Source organism: Equus caballus, chromosome 8, assembly GCF_041296265.1.
Source record: "Equus caballus isolate H_3958 breed thoroughbred chromosome 8, TB-T2T, whole genome shotgun sequence".
In the NCBI taxonomy this organism is placed as follows: domain Eukaryota; kingdom Metazoa; phylum Chordata; class Mammalia; order Perissodactyla; family Equidae; genus Equus; species Equus caballus.
The window spans coordinates 14018544-14044783 of NC_091691.1; the positions used below are offsets into that span (position 1 = coordinate 14018544).

The 26240-nt window shown below is 52.1% G+C and overlaps 1 protein-coding gene across 7 annotated transcripts in view; it reads left to right on the forward strand.

Moving 5' to 3' along the window:
* The first annotated feature begins 7596 nt into the window (after positions 1 to 7596).
* Positions 7597 to 26240, forward strand: part of SSH1 (slingshot protein phosphatase 1) — a 61541-nt gene continuing 42897 nt past the window's right edge. For 2 of the 7 annotated variants that reach the window (XM_070275332.1, XM_070275333.1), the window contains exons 1-2: positions 7750 to 7792; positions 12949 to 12989. Coding sequence is in view for 4 of the 7 variants with exons in the window: in XM_070275328.1 (XP_070131429.1) it covers positions 12656 to 12799; positions 12949 to 12989 (185 nt within the window). In the remaining 3 variants the exon portion in view is untranslated. The other 5 variants (XM_070275329.1, XM_070275330.1, XM_070275334.1 and 2 more) reach the window with 5 other exon arrangements.

Genomic DNA, 26240 nt, shown 5'->3' on the forward strand with positions numbered 1-26240 from the left:
GTGAGTGTCTCTGAAAGCCTGCCGACTATGCCAAGAAATGTTGATGCCAATAATCAATAACCTTTCTATTGCAAAAGGAAAAGAGACTTTTATTTGAGCCAAAACTGAGGACTATAGCCCAAGAGCCACAGCCCTCAGAAAGGAAGAAAGTGCTCTAGGGAAGAGTGATTTTCAGCACGGTTATAAACCATTTCTAAAAAAAGAGATACACATCGGGCACGACAAGGATACATTCTTTCAAAGGTTCAAGGAGAAGTTTGTTACAGATTAGCACCTACACAGCAGGTCAACAATGACCCTGGCATCATGGGGAGGGAGCCTTTTCTAGAGTCACAAGAAAGGAGGCGTTCATTCTTCTCCTCAAAGTGTACATTCCTTGCTTTAGGGTAATGAGTAAAGCAGATGCGCAATGGAAGGGGTCTATCAGGCAGATTACTTAACTAGTGCTGATTAGGGTGATTCCTGATTGACTGGTTTAAAATTCCATTTCTGGGAGAGTTGAAACTATAATTAAGTCTCCATTCGGTGACATGGGGCTTAGCATACAGCTCCATTTGGGGCCTGTTGTCTTGTTTTTAACAATTGTCAGCTAGCTCAGTTATCTCTAATCATGATCCCTTACACCTCAAAAAATCAGGTTGAGATTTTCATTAGAATTGCATTTAATTTAATTCAGAGAGATTGATAAATCTTCTATACTGAAATTTTCCATCCAAAAACAAAGGTTCTCCATCTTTCCATTTATGTCTTCTTTTTTGTTCCTTGATAGAGTTTTAGAACTCTTCACATTTGACTTCCAAAACTGGATCCTATTATCATATACTGTTTGGTGGCTTACTTTATTTTTCCCCCCACTTAACATTTCATGAAAATCTCTTTGTAGTAGTGCACTGTTTTATAACATACTTCTATATGGCTGCTGTATTAGTTTTCTATTACTGCACAATAAATTGCCTCAAAATCCAGCAGCTTAAAACAATAAACACTTATTATCTCCTACATTTTCTGTGGGTATGGAGTCTGGGAGCAGCTTGGCTAGGTGGTTCTGGCTCAGTGTCTCTCATAAGACTGCAGTTAAGATGTTGGCTGTGGCTGCAGTCTCATCTGAAGGCTTGATCAGGGCTGGAGGATCCACTTTCAAGGTGGTTCGCTCACATGGCTAGTAGGTCAGTGCTGGCTGTTGGCAGGAGGATCTCTCTCCAGAGGGCTGTTGAGTGTCCTCATGACTTGGCAGCTGGCTTCCCCCAGAGCGAGTGATCCAAGAGAGAGCAAGATGGAAGACTCCGTATCTTGTATGACCTAGCCTCAGAAGCCACACACTGTCATATCTGCAGTATCCTAGTGATTACACGGGTCAGCCCTAATCCTTGTGGAGAGGGCTCCACAAGGGCATGAATGCCAGCAGATTGGGATCACTGGGGGCCATTATATGCATGTATCCAAATTTATCTAACCAAGCCCCTGTCATGGGACATTTAATCACTCCATCTTATAAGTTGAGATTCCAAGGCCCAGCAAGGGTCGGTGTGTTGCCTGTAGTCACACAGCAAGTTAGAGGCAGAGTCAGGTTAGCCCAAGTGCTGTGAGGACACCCACTGGAGAGGTCAGGGGAGGCCTGGAGGGAGACAGAGCCTCTCTACCTAGCAGAGAAAACCAACGAAACCAGGTTAAATCAGGGGGTGAGCAGGAGAAGGGAGACCCTAGCCAACTCCACATAGGAATGCAGAGCTCCAGCCTGCCTGGCTGCTGGTGGCCATCAACCTGCTCAGAGAGAAGCCTTGGCAGGAGCCCTGGGTACCAGCATCTGCCAGATCCATCCCTGGGCACCATGCCCAGTGGCCAAGCCTTTGAATTCTCGGAACACCATTCCCTGCATGTGGGAGCACATCCAAACAGTCACCTCTCAGACTAGAAAGGCTGACAACCTGCACATGGGTCCCGGGGTCCGGTTCAAATACTAGCTCTGCTCTGAGCCTCAGTTTCTGCATCCAGGGAAATGATAATATTAGGTATATTCGTTCCCTAGAGCTGCTGTAACAAAATACCACAAACTGGGTGGTTTAAAAAGCAGAACTTTGTTGCCTCACCATTCTGGAGGCCAGAAGTCTGAAATCAAGCTGTCGGCAAGGTTGGTTTCTTCTGAGGGCTATGAGCATCTGTCCCATGCTTCTCTCCTAGCTGCTGGTGGTTTGACGGCAATCTTGGGTGTTCTTGGCTTGTGGCAACATAACTCCAATCTTCACAAGGTGATTTCCCTGGGCCTCTGTCTCTGTGTCCAAATTTCCCCTTTACGTAAGGACACACTCATATTGGACTAGGGCCCACCCTAATAACCTCATCTTAACCTGATCATTGGGACAGATCCTATTTCCAAAGGTCACATTCACACGTCCTGGGAGTTAGGACTTCCACATTTTTTGGGTGGACACAATTTGACCCATCACATTAAGTAACATTGATGAGTAAGACGGCACTATGACTTTCATGCACATTATTGTGTCCAACCCTCAAAACCAACCCACAAGATAAGCGCTCTTGTTCTTATTCTCATTTCACAGAGGAAGAAAGTGAGCCTCCAAAAAAGGAAGTCCCTGACCCGGCGCCTCATAGCTCCTAAATCAGGAAGCCAACGTGAATCAGGGGCACCCCAGGGTCTCTATACCTCCCTGGTGTGGTTGTCATAGTGATTCCTCTGCTCAGTGTCACCTTGTCCAGAGGGTCCCCTGACCACCTGCCTAAACAGCTCCCTCCATTTCCCTCTCCCCTTAGCCTGCTTTTTCTCTCAAGCTCTTTTCACTGCTTGACATTCTGTTTCATTTGTTTGTTTCTTTAAAGATTGACACCTAAACTAACATCTGTTGCCAATCTTCGCTTTCCTTCTTCTCCCCAAAGCCCCCCAGTACATAGTTGTATATTCTAGTTGTAGGTGCTTCTGGTTGTGCTATGTGGACACTGCCTCAGCACGGCCTGACCACTGGTGCTAGGTCCACATCCAGGATCCGAACCAGCAAAACCCCAGGCTGGTGAAGCAGAATGTGCGAACTTCACCACTCGGCCACGAGGCTGGCCCTCTCATCTATTTGATGCTTATCTGTGCTTGTCGTGTTCTAAGAGCTTTACTGATATTAATTCATTTAAATATGATATTTAAATATGCATATATTCTATGCATGTATTATACTAAATCTGTTCGCTTATATGTTGTTTGGCTATATCCTCCATTTGATTGGACGTCCTCCAAAGACAGTAACGCTATTTTGCTCACTGATGGACCCCAAATTCCTAGATTAGCGCCCAGCAGAGCATAGGCACTCCATAAATGTTTGTTGAGTGAATGAGAAAATGATACAATGTCCAAGAAGTGTCTAGAACATATTGGCTTATGACATTATAATGATTTTTTTTTACGGTAAATGTGTATGTTGGTTTTTACATCCATTTTCTATGGCTGCTGTAACCAATTACCAGAAATGTAGTGGCTTAAAACAACAGGGATTAATTGTCTTGTAGTTCTAGAGGTCAGGAGTCTGAGATCAAGGTGACGGCAGGGCTGCATTCTTTTTGCAGGATCTGAGAGAGAATTCACTCCCTTGTTGTTTTCTGCTTCTAGAGGCCGCCTGCATTCCTTGGCTTGTGGCCGTCCTCACATCACTCCAACCTCTTCTGTTGTCACATCTCCTACTCCTCCCTCTGATCCTTCTGCCTCCCCCTTATAAGGACCCTTGGGATTATCTCGGGTCCACTTGGATCATCCAGGATAATTACAACATCGTTAACTTAATCACATCTGCAAAATCTCTTTTACCCTGTCAAGTAACATACTCACAGGCCCCAGGGATTGGGATCCAGACATCTTTGCGGGCCGTTATTCAGCCTACCAGAGCGTTAGTGCCTCTGAACTTCATTTCAAATAGTTAAGGAAGAATTGCAAATTATTTGCTCTGAAAGGGAACTATCCGTATTCTCTTCCCTTGCTCCCTCCTAGGCTGTCCTGGAAGAACCTCAGTCTTTTGCCTGAATTCTAAAGTAGAAAAACATGGGTTCAAATACCAGCTTCACCACTCCGTAACTGTGTGACCTTGAGTGTATGACATAACCACTCTGTGCATCAATTCCCTCATCCGTGAAACGAGAATCACGACAGTGTGACAAGAAACAAACAAGGAGGCCCGACCCAGGAACAGGCACAGAGGCTGTGGGAGCACAGATAAAGGACACTTAATTCAGCCTCTGGTCAGAGGAGGCTTCCTGGAGGAGGTGACCCTGGAGCATGAGTGGGGGACATTCACACGTTAATAAACCATGTCCTCAACACACCTGCAAATCATTTTGCATAATGCCTAGCAGAAAGCAAATAACTCAATAACTTGCTGTTTTTAATAGTTGCAAAACTGAGCTGAGACTACAGAGTTCAAAGATGATTAAATAAATTATGATGAAAAAAATTACATTGATATCGAAAGGAAAGAGCTCTTCTGAATGCAAGAGAACTTTGCACCTGCCTCTTCCAGCTGATTCCCCACCTCCACTCCCAGGGTTCCTGGAGGCCTGCAGACTGAGGCCAGGGAACTTTCACTTCTCCTTTCATCGCCACCCTCCTCCCCACTGCCCCTTACAGGCCAGAGTCAAGCCCACAGGTTGTTGTCACAGAAGGGTTTAGAATGACCAAAATTTTAAATGAGGACAGAGTCAAATCAAGGCAGGATCAAGAAAAGTACCTCATGTGCCCTGTGGAAGCCTGAGGCAAAAGGAAAAATCAATAACACAGTACCGATCCTGTCCTTATTGAAAATGTTGATACGTCATTCATTGTGGACTTTTTTGCACTAATTTTGGTCTAAAATGTTGCGTTAAAATATTATTTCTCTTGGTTACTGAGTTTTGTTTTGTGTGTGTGTGGCCCCTTAAATTTTTCACCCTCACCCTGGTCCCAGCCCTGCTCCTCAGGTTTTCCTTAGGAACCCTGTGACAAGACAGAGATTTGTGACAATGAGGAGTGACAGACACTTGCCGTGTGTTTGGGGGTAGAACAGGGACTATGGAATCCTGGAAGGGACACTGAATCCAGCCCTGAGGCTTTTTGGAGGTGGTGGCCAGCAAGTTCGTCGTGGGAGGAAACAGAGCTCTCAGCTCTAGGAGGAAGGGAGAAGGGGTGGAGATGGCCTTTGGAAAAGCTGGGGACTAGGTTTATGCCATGAGGGTGGCAGGATCAGATCTCGGTATGGATTTCTTGATGGATTGGCGAGAAAGAGAATGGAGGGAAGACCAGCGAGAGGCCTCGGCAATTGTGCAGGCAGTGGTTCCCAGACCAGCAGCATCAGCATCACCAGGAAACTTGTCACAAATGCAAAATTTCCAGCCTCCTCCAAAACTCAGTGAAGCGGAAATTCTGCAGGGTGGGACCTAGAAGTCTTGTGTTTTCTCCAGGATTATTCTCGAACACTTCAATTTGAGAACCATTGGCCCAAGGTTCCCAACCCTAAAAACCCACACCCCTTTTACAAATAGTTTGTAATGACTGCTAACTGGAAGCAAAATTAATAGACAATAAAGCGCACCTACACGGGTAATCTAAAATCCCCAAATCTAAAGGCCCTAACATAGAAGACAAATAAGTCCTAACAAAACAACATGCATGTCAACATGGAAATGCTTGGGCACAACTCCCCTGGAGGATGCAGGGAAATCTCAGAAGTGTGTCTGCTTTTAATGAATGCGTTTGGATTTGAGAAGTAAGATATCCACTATTCAACTGAATATTGCCCATAATTTTGTCTGATATTTGACATTTGAAAATAAGTGCTAAATAAGTGTCGCCATCTGTCCAAAATCGCAGCTGCAAACGCAGGTGTGTTGGGTGGAACCCTCTAACACTAGGAACGGTGATGCCACCTAAAACTCCTTTTCCCAAGCGGTGAACAACTCCTGACAAAGCGCTCAAAGAAAACAAAGCACATTCTTTCCTCTATTGAAACATAGTTGCGTTGCGGAAAAGTCAGTGAAAAACACTTTGTGTTGCTATATAAAACGGTGTTAGGATCTGGCTTCAGATAATTATGAATGGGGTTTTCACCCACACGGGTGGCTGGTGGGAAGGGAGCAATTCTTTGGGGGGGACTGTCCAGTGCCTTGCAGGACGTTTAGCACCCCTACCCTTTAAACGCCAGTAGCGCCAATAGCTGTCCGTTCCCCATCTGTGAGATAATCAAAAATATTCTCACGAATTTCCCAAGAAATACTCCAGAGGGGCTATAGGGCCCCCATTAAGAGCCACCTTTGAGATGAACGGTGCTGAGGGCCAGACCCCAGGGATATGCAGGGGGCCCCAGTTCCTGGATCTGGGGAAAGCAGGCAGAAGGGTCCAGGAGGCTGCCAGGGTTGCTGGTTGGGCAGCTAGATGAATGGTGGAGCCCTTCACTAAGATGGGAGCAGGACTGGACCAGCGCATTTGGGGGTGCTTGTGCAATGTGCACGTGGAGAGACTGAGGATTCTGGATGAAAGAAAAGTTTCCTATTACCGAGGCAAGACAGTACCACCTTCTTGGTATCTTACTCCACATCCGTCTCTCCATCCCATACTGATCCCCTCTCCCCAGGCAACCCTGTCCCTGGTCTCCCTTCTCCCCTCTGCCCCACAGTCCATTCTCCACGCAGCATCCAGAGCTCTCTAGAGCGCATCCTGACTCAGGCCACTCTCTCCCTCCTCACCTCCCTGGGTGCCAGCGGACAACCTCCTTCCAGCTTCTGTGCCTTTGTGCAGCCCCCACCTCCAACCCACCCCAGAGCTGTGTCTTCTCCCTTCACCAGCTATCCTGCTCGTAGGTCAGGCCTCAGAGCAAATGTCCCTTTCTCAGAGAAGCCTTCCCAAGGGAATTTGGCTGGGTTTCTAGACACAGAGAAGGAATTCATATAGAAGGATTAGCAAAACAATTTTGAAGACGTGCCTACCAATTTGATTCACCTCTGTAAGATCCCTGAGGGCTTAATCTAGTTTGCTCACTGCTGAATACTCCATGACGGGCACTCAGTAGGCGCTCCGTAAATATCGCAGAGGCCAGGACCAAGCGAACGGGGCTCCAGGCGCAGGGACCCGGGGGCGTCCTTCCTGGTCCCTGCGCCTCCCCGCCCTGCGCAGTCCAGGCTGCGCGGCCGGAGGGCCTCAGTTTCCCGCCTGCGCAGCGGGAGGCCCCTGGGGACAGCCTCGCTCACCGTCCAGCCCGGCGGGCCAGGCGCGCAGAGCCCTGACCAGCCAGCAGGGCCTCGGGCCGCTGCTCCGGCCCGCCCTCCGCGCACGCGCACCGGCCCGCGCCCCGCCCCCTCTCCGCGGCCGGGCCCCGCCCCCTCCCCTCGCTGCGCCAGGCGCTGGGCCCCGCCCCTCCCTTCGCCGGGTCCCGCCCCGTCCCCGCCTCGCGCTGGGCTCCGCCCCCTCCCCGCGCCGAACCCCGCCTCCTCCCCACGCTAGGCCCCGCCCCCTCCCCGCGCCGAGCCCCACCTCCTCCCCACGCTAGGCCCCGCCCCCTCCCCGCGCTGGGCCCGGCGCGCGCCGGCGCGGGAGGCGGGGGCGGGGCGGCGGCCGGCGGGGGGAGGGGCGGCCCGGCCCCGCTCGGCCCGGCCGCCCGCGCGCGGCTCCTGGAGCGCCCCCGGCCCGGCCCGGGCGGCGGCGGCGGCGGCGGCTCCGGCTCCGGCCCGAGGCCTCGGCGGCCCCGCGCGCCGCGCCGCAGCCATGGCCCTGGTGACCCTGCAGCGCTCGCCCACACCCAGCGCCGCCTCCTCTTCCGCCAGCAACAGCGAGGTGAGCCCGCGCCCGGCCTGGGCCGCGAGGGCCGGGCAGGGCGCCGGGGCCTGCGGGGAACCCGCTCTGCGACCCCGCCGGGCAGCCGGACTGGGGTGACTGTGCGGGAGGCCGCGTGCGGTGTGACCCCCCGCCCGCCTGGGGGTGACCGTATGTGCGGTGTGACCCCCGCCCGCCTGGGGGGGTGACCGTATGTGCGAGTGTGACTCCCCACCCGCCTGGAGGTGACCGTATGTGCGGTGTGACCCCCGCCCGCCTAGGAGGTGACCGTATGTGCGAGTGTGACTCCCCACCCGCCTGGAGGTGACCGTATGTGCGGTGTGACCCCCGCCCGCCTAGGAGGTGACCGTATGTGCGAGTGTGAACCCCCACCCGCCTGGGGGTGACAGTATGTGCGGGTGTGACCCCCCCACCCGCCTGGAGGTGACTGTGTGTGCGGTGTGACCCCCGCCTGGGGGTGACCGTGTGTGCGGTTGTGACCCCCGCCTGGAGGTGACCCTGTGTGCAGCATGACCCCGTCTGGGGGTGACTGTGCAGTGAAACTTTGACTCTGACCCTCCTCTGGGGGTGATTGTGCAGGAAACTGTGTGACAGTGACCTCCTGCCTGGGGGGGTGACTCTGTGGGTGCGACCCCTGTTTGGGAGTGACTGTGCAGTGAGACTGTGGGTGTGGGTGTAACCCCCCGGTCTAGGGGTGACTCGGTGTGCGGATATGACCCTCATTTGGAGATGACTGTGCAGGAGACTGTGTGTGTGACAGTGACCTGTCTCTGGGTGACTGTGTGGGAGACTATATGTGTGATAGTGTCCCCCCTGTCTGGGGGTGTCTGTGCAGGTGTGACTCCCATCTGGGGATGACTGTGCAGGAGACTCTGTGTGTGACAGTGACCCTGTGTGTGGGTGACTGTGCGGGAGCATGTATGTGTGACAGTGACCCCCCCATCTGAGGGTGGCTGCAGGTGTGACCCCCATCTGGGGATGACTGTGCAGGAGACTGGGTGTGTGACAGTGACCCTGGATATTCAGCCCCTGTCTGGGGGTGAATGTGCAGGAGACTGGGTGAGGGGCCGGGAATCCTAATTGGGTGACTGTGTGAGAGACACTGCTTCTGAGATTTGTGACCCTGTGTCTGGTGTAGGCCCTCTCCCTGTGGGCCTGACTGTGTGACTTTCCCTGTGTGTGACTCTGTGGCCTGTCTGCTGGGAACTGTGCCCGTGTGATGCTGGGAGAGACGCCACCGGGGGTGCCCCTGTGAATGTGTGAGATTGTTTCCCCGACGGCACGCCCCTGGAGCGCCGGCTCTTGGTGTGCATGGCTGTGCCTCTCGCGTGCCGTGTCACTGTGTGACAGTGACTGAGTGAGCTCAGGGTGCTCTGTGGCAGTGTGTCATGTCTTTGTGTGCAGCTGAGTCTGGGTTTTCCCTTTTGAGCTGTCTTTCGGCACTGCGTGTTAATGAGCATCTGGCTGTATGGCTGAGGCCGATGCTCGGGTGTCTGTGGTCGCACGGGTGCATTCTGGGGCTGAGAGGGCACCGCTGCACTGTGCAGGTTTCTGTGGGCCTGTGTGTGACCAGGCCTGTGTTTGGCTGGCTCCTCACCCTGGGGTCAATTGGGGAATTGGTCCTCAGAGGCTGACACTTGGGTTGGACTGTGCTAGGCTGGGCCCTCAGGCCTCTGAGCAGATCACTCCTGCAGCTGCAGAGCGACTCCCTTGTTCCCCACTTTCCCCCACTTTCTCATGGAAAACTGGTTAAGGCCTCTGGTCTAAACTCACATTCATAGCAAGGCCGAGTGTTGACTTGAAGACAGCAGCTGGAGGAGGAGATGGCGAACTGTTTAGAGAAAGGAGAGAGGAGGCTGGAGGAGGAGCTTGCAGGCCCAGGAAGTGGCCCTGCCAGCATCTGTGCGGTTCAGGCCCCCTCTCCGGGGAGAGCGTGGAGGAAGTTGACTGATAACACGAAAGGGTTTGTGTGGGTCTGTAAGAGACAGAGGAACAGACGAGTCTTTGGCGTAGCAGCCGTGTCTGTCCCGCCGGCTCCCGGCGGGTACCTCTTGGGCCTGTTTTGCTGGGACTGGCAGGAACGTGTCTGGAGTGGCTGCGAGGTTGAGCCATGAGTGAGTTATCTCGTCTACAGACGGAAGATTCTAATAACCCTTCCTCTGCACACTGAGAAAGAACATTGGTGGCCAGTTGGCTGCAACTGAGAAGTTAGGCTATGAGCTTCCCTCCTCCCCACAGAGACATCTGTTCTCCTGCGTCATTCCTGTGACTGCCGTCTTGGAGTTTACAGAGTACTTCTGGGCACTTCATCTCGTGTTCCCTTCTCAAAAACCGTGTGAGATGAGTGAGGAGTTTGGCTTCAGGAAGGGGTTGCACTGAGGGCCTCTTAGACGAGGTCTCCGACTGTAAACCCCACGTTCTCTGCTATTTAGACCTGATATATTCTCGCCTTAGGCACGTTTTAAAAGTTTTATTATTTTTTAGCTGAGATATAATTCCCATACCATAAAGTCACCATTTTAAAGTGTACAATTCAGTGGTTCTTAGTATATTCACAAGGTTGTACAACCATCGCCACTATCTAATTCCAGAACATTTTCATCACTCTAAAAAGAAACCCCTTAGCCATCACCCACCCACCCCTGCCCCACTCTCGCTAATTCTGAGCAACCACTAGCTGCTTTCTGTCTCTGGATTTGCCTATTCTGGGCATTTCATGTAAGTGGAATCTTACACTACGTGGTCTTTTGTGACTGGCTCCTTTCCCTTAGCATGATGTTTCCATGGCTTATCCGTGTCGTAGCATGGGTCAGTACTGCATTCCTTTTTATCGCCGAATAATATTCCATTGTATGGATGTACTGCATTTTGTTGGACATTTGGGTTGTTTCCACTAGACACATTTAAAATTATTATATAAAGCATTATTGTCACAAAGTGCCCATGACCCAAAAAACATAGAATAAAACTCAGCCAGCTTTCTTTGACTTGAGTAACTCAGCAGCCTTTGTCACCAAGTGAGCGAGCAGAGGCCGAGATGTTCCCTGGAAGGCGAGGCTTTCTTCCACAGAGGGTAGGCCATGAAGCAAGATGACACAGAGAGAGCAAGCGCATGCGCGTGGAGTTGGGAGATGAGGGGCCCGGCTGGCTCTTCCTCCGGCCTGACCCTCCCCGGGTGACTTCCCCTCTCTGGGCCTCAGCCCATCCTGCTACTCGGTGTGGGAACTGAGGGAAATCACAGCCTGACTGGCAAAGCAACACTCTTCATTTGTTTCCAATCTTTCATTATCTCATTTATGTCATTTTACTGTTAACCTTATCTCCTTCCTTTGTGAGGACAGGCGAAGCGCACAAGAAGAGATAAATCAATAACTTTCAGGAATGGATGGTAACATTGTTATTTTTGACAAACGTTCAACGTGACTAATTTTCACAGGCAGATCTCCAGTCCCTTTTTCTGGGTTGCATCAGGATTTCTCAACCTCGGCACTGCTGACATCGGGGCCAGTAAATTCTCTGCTGTGGGGGACTGTCTGGTGTCTTGTGGGATTTTTAGCAGCACAGTGTCCTCCACCCACTAGATGCCAGTAGCGCTCTCCGTGAAACGGCTCCAGACGTTACCCAGTGTCCCTTGTTGAGAAAAATGCCCCTGGTTGAGAACCACTGAGTTAGAGCCAGTATTCTCGTCTGAGTTTGTTGTTGTGTGAGTGGTTTTGTGTGTGCTTCACTTGAGGGCTGAAACTCATGGCCCTGTGGTCAGCAGAGCCTTCTCCAGTTTTTCCACTTCTCCTTCAATGTCGGGTAGGAAGCGTGAGAACTAATTGGCCACCAGTGTTTGCCTCTGCATCATACCCCACATATATTATCCTAATAAAATGTAGGGACTCCGGGACCCTCTGGTGTACTCACTCTCTGTTGAAATTCCCACCTCGGTGTGTGTGCCTTGCGGCCCAGGCCAGTCCTTGTGTTAGCTCTGTACCCTTTTCCATCGCTGTTGGCTTCTGTCTGGGTTCTCTCCTCCATCAGCCTTGCATCTCTACCAGCCATCACTACTTTTGAGGTTTCTCTTGCCCATTAACTGGGTTCCTCTGTGCAACATTACAAAACATGCCAAAATCAGAGGTGCAGAGTTGTGCGTGTATGTGATGGGGTGGGCGGGGTGGGGGGATGGGCAGTGGGGATATGTTTCTTCTCATTTCAGTTTTTTCCTTGAAAGAAAAAAGGAAAAATTGCAATTGGGGCTTAAGTCGTGGTTACTTTTGGAACCTAACCCTCTTGGCCTTTTAACTCTTTTTTTTTTTTTGAGGAAGATTAGTCCTGAGCTAACATCTGCTGCCAATCCTCCTCTTTTTGCTGAGGAAGACTGGCCCTGAGCTAACATCCATGCCCATCTTCCTCTACTTTATATGTGGGACGCCTGCCACAGAATGGCATGCCAAGTGCTGCCATGTCTGCACCCAGGATCCGAACCGGCGAACCCCGGGCCACCAAAGTGGAACATGCGCACTTGACCGCTGCACCACCAGGCCAGCCCCTGGCCTTTTAACTTTTAGAAAATATTAAATATCCCTTTCTTTCATTTATGTCAATAAACCAATAGCATAGAGAGTTTTGTATCAAACATTTAAGCCTTTTTGAGAACCACTAAGAGCTTTTGAGACCCATAGATGGACAGCCTGATCCTGGCCTGGAATGGTTTTTTTTAAAACCCGAGCACTAGGGCTTAAGATGCCGTTGATCACTCAGCCATTGCCTAGCTTGAAGGAGGAAATGGATTCTCTTAAAACATAGCCCCCTCCCCTCGAAAAAGAAAAACAGGATAAGATCCTAAACAACCCTGGAAAGTTGAGAACTGAGAGCCAAATGAGTGTGTTGAGTGTGATGCCAGATAGGAATGTTCAATTGCAGGAATCGATCCATGGTATTCTGGAAGGCATGTGGATACACTTGGGGAAACCCGATAATTCCTCCCTGGAAATTACTCAGAGGAACAGCAGAGCGGGACTGGTGAGGAAAGGGTGCGGCCCTTTAGAAATAGCCAGGTTTCCTGGATGTCTGTGTCTTTTTCAGACACCAGAGCAGAGAATGTGAGAGTAGTATCGGAGGCTTGTTGCTCGTGGTGTCTGTGGTGTGACATTCTCTTTCTTTCTCTGTAGTTGGAGGCTGGCAGCGATGAAGATCGAAAGTTAAACCTCAGGTAAGCAGACTTGTAATTTTGGTTCTTACAGCTTTCTTCCAAGCAGGTAAGGAGTACTCTTGTTCTTTCCAGAAGGGAGAACCTCAACAAACAATACACCACCTTTGTAGCAGTGCTTTAAAAATTATACAGAAAGCATCATACAAAAGTAGCGCTTTAAAAATGGTGCAGCTGTTTTAACTGTAAACAGCTTTGATAACATTATATAACATTTAGAAAGCAGGAAAATAATTACCAATATTCCACCACACTTGCTTTACCGTTAGGAGCATCTTTATAAACTTCCTTCCAGATTTTACCTCTGCTTTTTAAAAAAATAATGGCTGTAATATGCCTCACTTTTCCTTCCTGCTTTCAGTAAGGTACTCCTTTTGAGGTAAGCACATTGCTGATTTGAAACAGACTTTCAACCCCCAAGTTTATTAATTCAAGGTGTTTTTTCTGCTTGTGAGAACTCTTTAGCTATGCTCATTTAAGAAATTCCTTACGCTGTAGCCCTCGTTTGCTATATTCCCAAGTAGACATCAAAAGTACTTTTCTTTTTCTTTGCCAAAAATTAAGGCCTTCTCTGTGGGTATTTTGTTGTTTTACAGAAGATTTAGCACGGCATTATATAATGTATTCCTCTGTACCAGGGAGCCGGCTTAAACTCTGACTCTTAGAGTTTAAAAAAGTAAACAGAGTTCAAGGATATCGTTCTTTAGAAAAAAAAGTCTGTTTCATCTTGTGAGGAGGAGGAAAATTAATTGGAAAAGGAAATATGTGTTCAGAAACTGGGGTCAGCCCTTCATTCCCAGGAGCAGGATGTTCTCCTGGTTGAACCCACATGCAGAAGCGGTAGAAATATGCCTGGCCCGTCTTTGAAGTTTCTGTGTTTGAGAAGGGAGGGAACGTATTCCCTTCTATTGTGGCACGCGTGATTTCTCAGGATCACGTCTGGAGGGAAACAGTAGCCTGCAAAAATCACAGGCTGCCTTAGTTCAATTGCTGGGTCCTCATGTTAATGTCACGCTCCAGGAGGGGCCCGCGGCTCTCTCGCCTGGGGTTTTTGGTTGCTCAGGCTCGAGGGCAGGGCTCGAAGGCTGGAATCAGCCAGACTCCAAGTGGGGGCAGCAGTGGGCCATGTTGCAGATCTGCTGGGCTCTCTGCGTGGAGGCAGGGATGGGGAGAAGTGGAAGTCTGCTCTTCGGAAACTGGGAGAGGAGGCGCTGGGAGGAGAGCTTGTTGGCTGCTGTGTGGGACCCGCAGAGCAGCTGCGCCCCGAGCTTTGCTCCAGCCCTTACCTGGGGCTGGAGTCTCTTCCTTCTTTCAGGGCTCTTGGCCAGGAGAAAGCATTTATCGCCCTCACCTCGATTGTCTTTGAGGCAAAGAACTATTTTTTTTTAATTGCCTTTCATTAGCGAACAGCATAGTGTTTTGAATTGTTTCAGTTAATAAAGAACTCAGAGAGGCCGGCCCTGTGGCCCAGCGGTTTAGTTCCCGCGCTCCACTTTGGCAGCCCAGGCTTTCACTGGTTTGAATCCTGGGCGCAGACATGGCACCGCTCATCAGGCCACTCTAAGGTGGCATCCCACTGCCACAACTAGAAGGACCCACAACTAAAAATACACAACTATGTACCGGGGGGGCTCTGGGAGAAAAAGGAAAAAAATAAAATCTTAAAAAAAAAACCCTCAGAAATAGCAGTGTTATGAAAACACGTGTGTATTCTTCTGGGCAATCAAAAGCCCCTTACTCTGCAGTTTGGGGCTAGAGAGGACCTTACAAAGGGACAGGAAGGACCGTCCCGGCAGCTCTGGGTACTACCGTATTTTGTCCTCACAGCGACCCCATGAAAGTGTTTCCTGGTTCCCAGGTGAGGACCAGGGCCCAGGGTTGCGTGTGGGGGGTGGGGGTGGGGGAGTTGCTGTGTTGGAAGCGAGGCTCCGTTGCCTCTGACACCCGCGTTGTCACGTGCCGCCGCCTTCTTGGAGCCCACGTCTGTGGTCCAGTTGAGCCCACTGTCTGGGACACATGGATGAGGGGACTTGCCCCAGGTCACCCAGGTGGTTAGAGACCGCTGGAGAGTCAGACCCACGGACGCTGCTCGCAGGTGGCACTGCCTCCCAGGGTGTCCCATCGCTCTGACCACCATGAGTCCCTCTTCTCGGCAGGTCCCAGGGCCGCTGTGCACGCTGGGAGATCCGGGCTGGCGTCAGGACCTGGGTGCTACTGAGCTTGTCCTCTCGGCTCCCTTTTCAGTCTGTCTTCGCTCCCCTGATGTTTCACTCCCCTTGTGAGGCGGAAGATACCTCCTGCTGTGTCACCCTTCCAGCCAAACAGGAAGCTTTGATTAATTTGCATTTCCAGGCCATCTCAATAGGCCTCTTCCAGAGAAAGATGTATGGAATAGTCAGTTGTTTTTGCCTGTTTGAGGGGAGGAGAGTTAAGGAGAGATTTCTCTGTGCTTCAAATGGATCCTGAAGGCAGACTGACCTGATTTGGTGTCTGAGGGCTGCAGGTGGGCAGAAAACCTAGGGACAGCAGCATGGTCCTCTCTCCACCCTCCCCGCTCTGTCTGCCCTTAATGGATGGTTTCGTCTTTCGAATCATCCAAGAAGTTACCTTTGCTCACCCATAGCCAGTGAATTGCCGAAGCACGTGGGCTGGGGCTTCTGTCCCACCTGCCCTCTTGTTCCCCAGTCCCCCCTGGTGGCACCACCCTCCGGGTCCTTATTCTTGGGGCCAGCCATCTGCCCGTCCCTCTCCCTCCCTCTGTCACCCCCACTCGCAGATGGACACTGGTCTGGAGGCGCCCACGCTTCCTCCTTGTGGTCCTCACCGTCTTTGTGCACGCCCCTCACCCTGCGGTGCTAGCACCCTGTTGCTGCTTCGAACAGGACGACCCCTGCCCCCTGACCATGCTCTTCCTCTAAGCCAGCTCTTTTGCAGCTGGCCACAGTCGTTGCGGCCAGCTCGGAGTGTCCTGCCTCCAACGTTGTGACCCGTCTCCAGAGGCAGCGGTGGCTCTTGGTCTCCTCTCTGTGCCAGGCCCCAGCCTTGCCTTACATTGCAGGTGCTTGTGCTTCGTCTCATCCCTGTGTTGGTGCTTCCCTTCACGTCAGGGCCTTACCTCTGGCAGGGCATAGCATCACGACACTTTACGTATGTTCACTTTGTTCTGAGCCTGCGGTAAACTGCGTACCTGTGTGATAGAGAGCACGGTGTAGAGGAAAGAGCGAGGGGTTCAGAGTCAGGCAGACCGAGGTTCAGCACCGGGCTCCTGCACTAGGAGCTGAGTTCCTTTGCCCGTGTGGTTACCATGTCCCTATGGGATTACTGCCCCCTGTGGGTTACTGTGCCCCTCTCTGTAGGTCTCATCTGTAAAGCAGAGAGAAAGCCACCGTCTTTCAGGGTTGTCAGGTGGTTTGTGTGGGGCTCCTTGCACAGAGTCCAGTCCACGAGGGGCTGGAGGACTGCTGCTACGTTTGGTCTCGTCAGGTGTTGTTCCTCTTGGTGTCAGTTCACAGCGTCGAGTTGGAGGGCCGGCTCCCTGCAGGTGCTGTGTCCACCGTGTTGGGCTGACCTGGCCCTGAGAGGGCTGCCACCACGGATGCTCTGACCTGGAGCGGCCTATACCCTTTACTGGCTCCATCCCTGTAAGATGCAAATAGGAATGCACACTTTGCAGAATCAGTGTCATAATTCAGACAGCTTCTTCATAGGCCTTCTGGGAAAGGTCTCAAGAACCGATCACCTCCTGCCCAGGATGGAGCTGACGGACGCAGAGCAGGATGGACCCGCTTCTCTCCCTCCCTTGCCTGCTTGCTGCGGGTACAGACTGCTGCCAGCCTCCAGCAGCGCCCTTTGGGCAGCCGTGCCGTTCAGACTGTGGGAATTGGTGAGCAGATGGCCTGCTGGCAGCGGCTCCTGGCTCCCTGGCCGTCCTGGGAGCTGCCTCAGTCTGGCATGAGAAGTCGGTGGTTGTGTGCCAGGCAGGGCCCCAGGAGAGAACGTGGTTGTGTTGTCTCCAGAGTGTGGACCAGGAGTGAATGCTGTTTTCCCCATCCAGCGTTTCCAAGTCAAGTGCATGAAAATATTTGTTAGCGTTCTTTTAATTTTTTTCTTGTCTGCCCAAGCAAACATTTGGGCCAGAGCCTCAGGATTTCGTCTTCTCTGTTTCATCCGGTTTCAGTGGTAAACTGTGAACTCCCTGACACCTTTGCCTTTCCCTCCGTGCTCCTCTCCCCTTTTGGTCTTAACTTCGAGTTCCCCAGAGGACCCCTTTCTCCTCATCGCCTTCTGAAGGTGGCTGTGTCCTCTCTCCTTCCCCCACAGTGTCCGGGTGGCGTTGGGGTTGGCATGGCCTTCGTCCGCAGAACACGCTTCCCCATGTCTATGCAGGACCTCTTCTTTGCCTCCTGTCCACTGTTTGGGGCTCCTCTCTGCCTTTCTCGACAGTATCTTAGCCTGGATTTTATTGTCCCTGTTGAGAGTCTGTCCGGTTAAGTCCTGCCGAGAGGTGTGGAGCATCTGTGGCCTCCAGGCTCTGTGCAGCTGGTGGCTGAATCAGTTATCTGTTGTGTGTAACAAGCCTGCAAACTCAGGGTCCACAACACCACCCAGGTATTCTCTTGCAGTTCCCATGGGTCAGGAATCCGGACAAGGTTTCACTGGGTCCTCTGCTTGGGGTCTCACCTGGCTGCAGTCAGGGTGTTGGCTGGGGCTGGGGTCTCATATGAGGTTAAGGTCCTCTTCCAAACGTACGCCAGTTCTTGGCAGAATTCATTTCTTGCAGCTGTGGAAGTCACAACGGCTTGCTTCTTCAAGGCCGATGGCAGAATCTGCTGCTCTGGCATCTTGTAACTGAATGCCATCCTGGGAGTGACCCTTTATCACTTTCCCATACTGCGTAACCTAATTAGGGGAGCAGCTATCCCACCCAGTTCCCTGGTCCCCCGACTCAGGATAGGGGCTCACCCAGGGCACCTGCACCCGGGGCTGGGATCTTGGGCCTTCTCAGAATTCTGCCCACCAGGATCAGTCTGTGTGAGTTCTGGAGAGGCCCCGGTCTAATGTAGAGAAAACAGACAGGGGAACAAATAGGTTTCCGTGAGTGTTGGAGTGGAGCAGGCGTGCATTACGTACAGGTCATGCCAACTGAGGGATGCTCAGCCCTCATGGGAGGGGGCCTGGAGCGCTGGGGACCCCACAGGGTTCGAGCCCTGTGCCAGGGCATGTCATGTCCTTTCCACTCTGCACGCACACGCTTGTTCACACTTTCAGGCTGGCGCCTCTTGGATGCGCCCCAACTTTGCATATTTTGTCCTCTGAAATACCACCTCTGTTGACCCTTAGATCTTTCTCCATGAGCCTTGGCCTTAGGGACAGGTGGGCCTGGGTTTGGCTCCCACCTCTGTCACCTCCCTCGGCTGTCATACGGCCTTGGGCAGGCCTCCGTTCGCAATGGGCATAATCATGCGAGCGTGTAGGGCTGTTGTCAGAATTATATGTGCTCCTTACGTGAGGCTCCTCTCCCGTCGGGGACATTCAGCAAATGCCCCTGCTTGCTCCTCCTCAGGCACCAGCTGCTGTAGGAAGTGGTTTATGACTCTTCCTTTTTCTTCCCTCAGGCATTTTTCTCTCCTTGGGACTTGCCTTGTAGTATATTTACTTAAGTACTCAAATGTTTCCCACTAGCAGGACCGACTGCACGTGCAAAATTAAAATTGTGAAGCCCTTTGTTAAAAAACAGTTAAGAATTTCAAGATGGCAACGGCAGAGCATTGACCAAGCTCGGGCCCTCCTGAGCCTGGGGCCTTGAGCGACTGCACGGGGCGCCTGCCCATGAAGCCGGCCCTGCCCTCCTGACCGTGAGCCCACCGAGGGCTGGGGCCTTGCCAGCCTCCACCCTCATGGCGCCTGCTGTGCACTGGACAGGCCATCGAGGGCTCGTAAAGGGAGTCTTCTGTGTTCCGTGTCACGTTGGGGAACTCCAAGTGGTCTTGGATGACGTACAGGAAACAAAAGACAGAGAGATTTTTCCTGCAAGTTCGCCCTGCAGTCTGGCCGTGTTAGATGAATCTCAGTCCTCTTTTCCTGATCTGTCTGCTTATGAGCTATTCATTCAACAGATGTTTCCTGAGCACCTGCTTTGTGCCAAGTGCTCTTCTCCGGGCTGGAACAGAGCAGTGAACAGAACCAACAGAACTCGCTGCTCTCGTGGCTGCCGTCCTGCTGGGGGAGACGGGACAGCAGGTCACGTACACAGGCGCATTCACAGTGTGTCAGCAGGGGCAGAGATGTGGGAGTGAGCACTTCAAACATGCCCCACTCCGTGAGCTGCCTCGCATGCGGTGTTTCCTGTAATCCACGCAGAAATCCTGTAAGGAAGGCGCCGTTTTTATTCCCATTCTCTGGGTGAGAAGACTGAGCCTCAGAGCGGTAACTGGCCCCGTTCCGTTTAGCAGGAAGTGGTGGAGCCAGGACTCTCAAGGGCCATGTCTCTCTGCCTCCAAAACCTGTATCTTAGCCTCAAAATTCAAGAGCCATCTCTACTGACCCTCCTCCTGACGATTCGGATCTCTCATGAGGAGGCAGAGTGGACTCGTCGGGAAGAACCGTGGCTTTGCCGTCCCACCACGGGCTGTGTACTTTAGACAAGTCCTGTCACCTGACCTCCCTGGGCTCTACTCAGAGCAAGAATTACGATGCATCCCCCTTCCGGGGAGGTCACCTGGGCAGAGCCCTGGGAGTAACGGTGCCTGCCTCTGTTTATTGGGGGCCTGTGGGTGCAGGCAGTGGGCCTGGACCCGTGTGCACTGGATCTCGTGTCGTCTCCCCACGCCTGCTGCTTCCTCATTTCAGGAAACTCCCGTTCACAGGGCCTGGGAGAGGCCGGAGCAGGGTTAGCACGAAGGCCACTGTGACTCAAACCCATGGCCCCTCCTTTCTGCCCCGCTCCCTCACAGGAGATGTGCAAATCTGTGTGGCTCACCTCTTCCTGTCCCCACTCCCACGGCTTTATAGTCAGGGGCCTCCCATTGACTCCCAATTTTAAATATTGGAGTACACAAACTTAAAATTCTGGAGCCCTTATACTGTTTTGCTGTTGCTTTCGGTTTAACTCAGGTGTAATTTCTAACAATTTGTTGAAACATTTGATTTTAAAGTCAGAATTTGCCCTCAGTATGTGTTAATTTTTTGTTATTGTTAGAAAACTCATCTTGGGCCGGCCCCGTGGCCAAGTGGTTAAGTTCGCGCATTCTGCTTCAGTGGCCCAGGGTTTCCCTGGTTCGGATCCTGGGCGCGGACATGGCACCGCTCGTCAGGCCATGCTGAGGCGGCGTCCCACATGCCACAACTAGAAGGACCCATGACTAGAATATACAACTATGTACCTGGGGGCTTTGGGGAGGAGAAGAAAAAAAAAGAAAATTCGTCCTACAGTTGGGACAAATGAGGACAGAGGTGAATAGTTAATTTGATTCTGTTGGAGCTTAATTAAACTTGTTATTCAGGTTAACTTAAAATGAATTTTGCTCCGAGTCTAGTGTGTTTCATTAATCTTTTGGAATACCAGTACTTACACTTCTAAAGTCAGCCGTGGGGCTCTGGTCTCCTTCCTCCCACGCACTGAGCACACCGGCACTGCTCGTGCGAGCTCTCGCTTCACTGGTGACTTCACAGGTACTGGTGATCACCCTCCCGGTAAATGGAACAAAGCTGTGAGAGGGAGTCAGAAAACCCGAGATGTGTCTGCTGTACAACAGTAGGCAAGTCGCTAAACGTCTCTGGACTCCCACTTCCTCTTTTGTAAAGTGAAGAGACCAGATGGGATGGTGGCTTCCAAATCCAGGAAAGGGTCCTTAGACCCCCAGTCTAGTTCCGGGTTATATTGTGCTCCTAGTCATTCACCGTAGATTGTAACAGAGTCTCTAGAGTTTCTTTTTTGTCCCTATGCTGAGAACAGGGTCATCTGTTTGTGGGGTCTCTGGCCAGGTCAGGGTTATGGTCTGACCCTGAGATGGAGGAAGCTGGGGTGGTCCCTGAGGACGTGGACGCTTTGCCTGGACCCTCCTCCTCGGCTGAGCGTGGAGCCAGCGCCGTTTCCCCCTCAGGCGCAGGCCACGCTCGGAGCAGCGGCCACGTGGCAGGAGAGGACCCCGGCCTTCAGAACCTACCTTCGGCACGCGGTGCGCTGCGGTCAGATCTCCGGATTTGAACAGTTTATTAGAAAGTTCCTGAAACCAGGAGAACGTTTAGACGAGGCCTTCTCCTTCAAGGGAAGGCGGTAAGAAAACAGGATTAATCAGAACAGGATTAATCAAAGCAAAGAGGAGCTGTCCTCAAGGCGTGCTGAGTGACTGGGCTGGGGTGGGGCAAGATGCGAGGCTGGCCTGTGGGGCGCCCCTGCGGGGGCCTGGTCAGTCCTGGTGCCCAGGGAGGTGGCGCCCGCCTCCCTCACGGCGCAGGGCGAGGAGCACAGGGCAGCGCGGGACTGCGTGTAAATGATGGGTCACGCGGGTCGCCTGTCCTGGGCAGAGCGGGGCCTCGGGATCAGGGAACAGGCGCTGCCACCCAACAACCTGCATGACTATCACCTTCGGCCCCGAAACTGAGGAAAAGTTGTCTCCCTCTCGGGGCCGTGAGGCTCAGGGGCTTGTCCTGTGTGGCGCCTGGTGCTGCCAGACACGGTCCTGTGACCGTCGCTGATGGGAGTTGTGAGGGCCCCGCTGCCCTTGCTGACCGCCTTCCCCTCCCTCGGTGGGCGTGAGGGAGTTGCACCTCGAAAGACCGAAGCTCGAGCCGGTGGAACCTAAGAGGAAAACTGAGCAGTGCGTGACCTGCCTCCCCCAGGCCCCTGAACCTGTGCTGGCTTTTATCTGGGGGCCTCGTGTCTTATGTGCCTCTATTTTTACAGATTTCTTTTTCTTTTTTTTTTTTTGAGTGACTCCTTTTGAAGCTATTTTTAAACAGACTTTTGTTTCAAAGAAGGCCGTCGGAGGCCCTGGGTGAGGACATGTCCGGTGCTCTCTGGGCTGGGGCCGCCCTGCGCTGGCGGGAGTCACTCCCGGTCAGGGCTTGACGCGCTCCCCCAGGCCTGGGCCCGGCAGAGTTCCCACGAGGGCGCCCATGCTGGTGGTCTGGAGAGAGCCAGGCCAGCTGCTGCCTCTGGAAATGACTTGTCCCTTCCCCAGGGTGCAGGCTGCCTCTTCGGTGCCAGGCCCGTTGCGGGTGGAAGTTAGGGAGAGGCTCGTGAGGTCTGGCGCTGTGGTCACTGCCCCATCCAGCAAGGGGGCTCCCTCGGGCCCTGGGCAGAGCCCAGCACATGGCGCGGACGGAGGACTATCTCTTGTGAAGCAACCTGGTGTGGGACGCAGTTTTTTTTAGAGTCGTTTGCTTTATCAGCTCAGCCAATGTTTCTTTAGCGCGTATATGTGTATTGAGCTCGGTGCCGAATGCTGGGGCTTCCATGTTCAGTGAAAACAGAGTCCTTACCCTCCAGAGGTAGCTTGTGTGCCGTGTCTACCTTAGCTCTCTCCAAAAAGAATTTGAAACAGCTTGTAAAATTGATGGAAAACAATATAACTTAAAATTAGAGAAGTGGGACATGGGGACAGCAGGGGAAAATAAGGTGAAGTCTGGGGGAGGTTTGTATGTGGAATGCAGGCGTAATGTTGGTACAATGATCAGAGTTTGGCTATAGATCCGACTTTGAGCTTCCTAGTAGTCAAAGCAAAGAGAGAAATAAGATCAGTTGCTTGATTCATGGTGTCCTGAAAATAGCTCCAGGTCAGTTCCTCTGAAGAACTCTTCCTGGTAGACATCTGTGGGTGTTCCCAGGAGACCCAGTGTGATGGGCGGACAAGCAGATCGTCTTAGGTTTGGCCCTGAGGCCACAGGGAGAGCTGACGCTCTGGGCCCATCCCACCAGCTAACCTGGGTATTTGTGGTCTGGAGAGATGATGTCAGCAGCAGTGCTTGGTGCCAAAGCTGCCGGCCGCCCCAAACGTTGAAAACAGGATGCTGAGTCCCATCCTGTAGGCCTGCAGCGTCCTGACTTCGAGTGCCCTTCACAATGGGAGGCCGGCACAGGCAGGTTGGCCCCCCACTGTTCCAAAAGTGTGGGCTCGGAGCAAGAAAATGCTAGAATTAGGCTTCGCACGGGCCAGGGCTGTGTGTGTGCAGGCCCTCCAAATCTGGGCACACAGAGACCAGGAGGAGCCAGCAGGGCAGGGCTTCCCACCATTCTCCACTGCCTTGTGCAGAAGCACGGCTGCTGTCATCCTGGAGACGCAGGGGGAGGAGGGCCCTCGCGCAGGGTGAGAGCTCACGGTTGGTAAGGGTGGCAGCACCCAAAAGATGGAAGGGGAGAGCCATGAAGTCCGCTGGGGACAATGACTGGCAAAATGGTCTTAAGCTTTTCTCACCTGCCAGCAAAGAAAAATTACAAGTAGTATTTTACCAAAATCCACTTAAGGTGGAATTTTTTAAATAATTTTTTAAATTTTGAAACAATTTAAAACTTACAGAAAAGTTGCAAATATAGCACAATTTTTCTCTGAACCGTTTGAGAGTAAGTTACCAGCCTGAGGCCCTTTGAAAACGGCAAGGACGTTCTCCTACAGAGCAGACGCTTGACCAGTGACCACTGGCCACTGGCCCTGAGACGTTACTGCCTTCTGATCCTCAGACCCCATTCAAGATCCACTGTCTGATTCAATAACGTCCTTTGTAATAAAGGGTCCAGTTCAGGACCGCCCGTTGCGTGTAGTTGTCCTGTGTCTTGAGTCTCCTTCAGTCTGGGACATTCCTCAGTCTTTCTTTGACTCTCATGACCGGGACACTTGAAGAGGACAAAAGGAGGGCCTGTCACTTTATAGAGTGTCCCTCAGTTTGGGTTTGTCTGATGTTCCCTCACGATTAGATTCGGGTCATGCATCTTTGGCGGGAACAGCACAGGAGCGACGCTGTGTCCTCCCTGAATCCCGCCAGGGGGCACGCGATTTCTCTTTGTCCTGTTACTGGTGATGTCCCCTCGATCACCAACGTGGGTTTTGTGTGGCCTCTTTACTGTCCAGTTATTCTTTTGCCCTTTATCATTAAGAAGTATTTCTTGGGGGGATGCTTTGAAATGATGTTAATATCGTGTCCCCTGTCAACTTTTCTATTTATTTATATCTGTATGACTCAGGTTTGTCTGTTTCATTCAGTGGTTTAGAATCTGTTAAATTGTATTATTGACTTCAAAGTTCAGATTGTCCCCCATTTGGCCAGTGGGATCTCATTCAAGCTGGCTTCTGTGTCCCTTGACACGTCCACATCATCCTTCAAGCATGCCCTTGCCTCAGACACCAGATGGCCCAGACCTCGTCTTGTGCTTTCCGTACCCCATCTCTGGAATCAGTTGTTTCTCCAAGGAGCCCTGATTCCTTCTAGTGGAGAATGGGATTGAGAAGCTAAAGGAGGTGTGCTCGTTACATTGGGGTGTTGCTGTCCTCAGGCCCTCTCAGTGGGCAGAATTAGGGACTATGTGGGTGACATGCATGTACACACACACGCATCTATATTTATTTCTCTGTTTATTTAAATGTGTTGAAGACCATGATTTCAAATTGATCCTTTGAGTTCTGATCCAGCACCTTGGGGTCCATTGTCTTCTTCTCTCCATATTTGTAACTCCCTGCTCTGACTATGAGGAACCTGGCTCCCCTTGTCCCTCAAGTAGTAAGTTGTTTGATTAACCCCTCTTCTGTACTGACCCTCCCATCTCTGCAGCCACCTGTCCCCTGCATGGATGCCCTCCTCGCCCTGCCCCCCACCAGACACCCTGCTCTGGGCTACCACACCCCCTCCCCCAGTCAGATGCCTGCCTTGCTCTGCCCACCAAGTGGTTTTAGGTCTGACTTGTTGGGGTGTCAGTTCAGCAGAGGTGCAGCACTTCAGAGTCAGACGGCTGGTGTCCTGTCCTGGCTTCTGCACTCCTTGGCCATGGGAGCTTGGGCAAGCGACTTACCCTTTCTGAGCCTCGGTTTCCGTCTGTATCAAATGCTCACAGATGGATGCTGAGAATTAGGTTAATTGATATGTATGATGTGCTCGGCATGACCCTCAGCAATGATGTTGATTATCACACGGCATTCCTTGAGTGCACACACTCCGAGGGACCCAGAGGCGGAGACGTCATAGCCCTGGCTCTCACGACGCACAGTGTGATGTGGAGAACTTACTTGTGTTGTTTGAAGCGCCTGGCTGCCAAGAGGACCTGCCCGCCAGGTGACTGTAGCTCCCCTTGCAGCATTTCTGTCATGAGTCTCATTTGTCCAGTCCGTCCTGTGTGCGGTGAGCACCCAGCGTCCAGCTGCTCAGGGCGTCCCACGGTGAGTTAGGGACGAGGTGTCCTGAGACTGGAGAGGAGGACAGCTCGGTCAGTTCATTCAGGACTATTTACTTAGAATTTCAAAGCTCTGGCTGTCGAGTCTGTTGTGAGGGTCAGCTGTGCCGGCGTGAAGATAACTTCACCCCCAGCTGTAGGCACACAGGCCCGGGAACAGTTTGGGAATCAGGGGCCTTGGATTCCTGTCACTTTCTAAGTTGATGACCTTGGACAAGCGACTCAACCTCTAAGCCTTAGTTTCCTCACCTGCAAAATGAGAGAAGGTGCTAGAAGATGTTGAAAGGGCAGAGCCATGGCTTGCAGCTCGGGTGGCGAGGGCGGGCTTCCTGGAGAAGGTGTGAACATTGGAAGGTGGGCACAACATGGGGAGGCAGGCGGAGAAGAGGGGCTGTGAGTAGAAGCCGGAGTCAAAGAGCTGCTGAGGACAAGGACGTAGATAAGGATGGAGCGGAGAATGTGTGGAGCGGGCAGAAATGGTGCAAGACGTGACACAAGACGGCTTCTGTCATAAAGCCCTGTGTCTAGCTGTGTTAGAAGCTCCTTGAGGTCAGAGAGTGTCAGATGAGTGAAATTTAGGTTAGTGACATACAGTGGCTAATTGTGGTTACGTAGGAAGCTAGCACAAGAAGTTTGGACTCTGTAGATAACGTCGCATGGTCGAAAGTTCTGGAGCTGGGAAATAATGTAACGAGCAGTGGTTAGGAACTGTGCAGAGTGTGTCGAGGCCAGGGGTCCCTGCCCTCGTTCTCATTAGGCTGAAAGCCCCCCGGCTGTGCCGTCCTGTCCCAAAGCTGCCAGCCACATGTGGCTAATGAAAATCAAATAAAATGACAGATTCAGTTCATCGGTCGCAACTCGTTTTACGTGTTCCG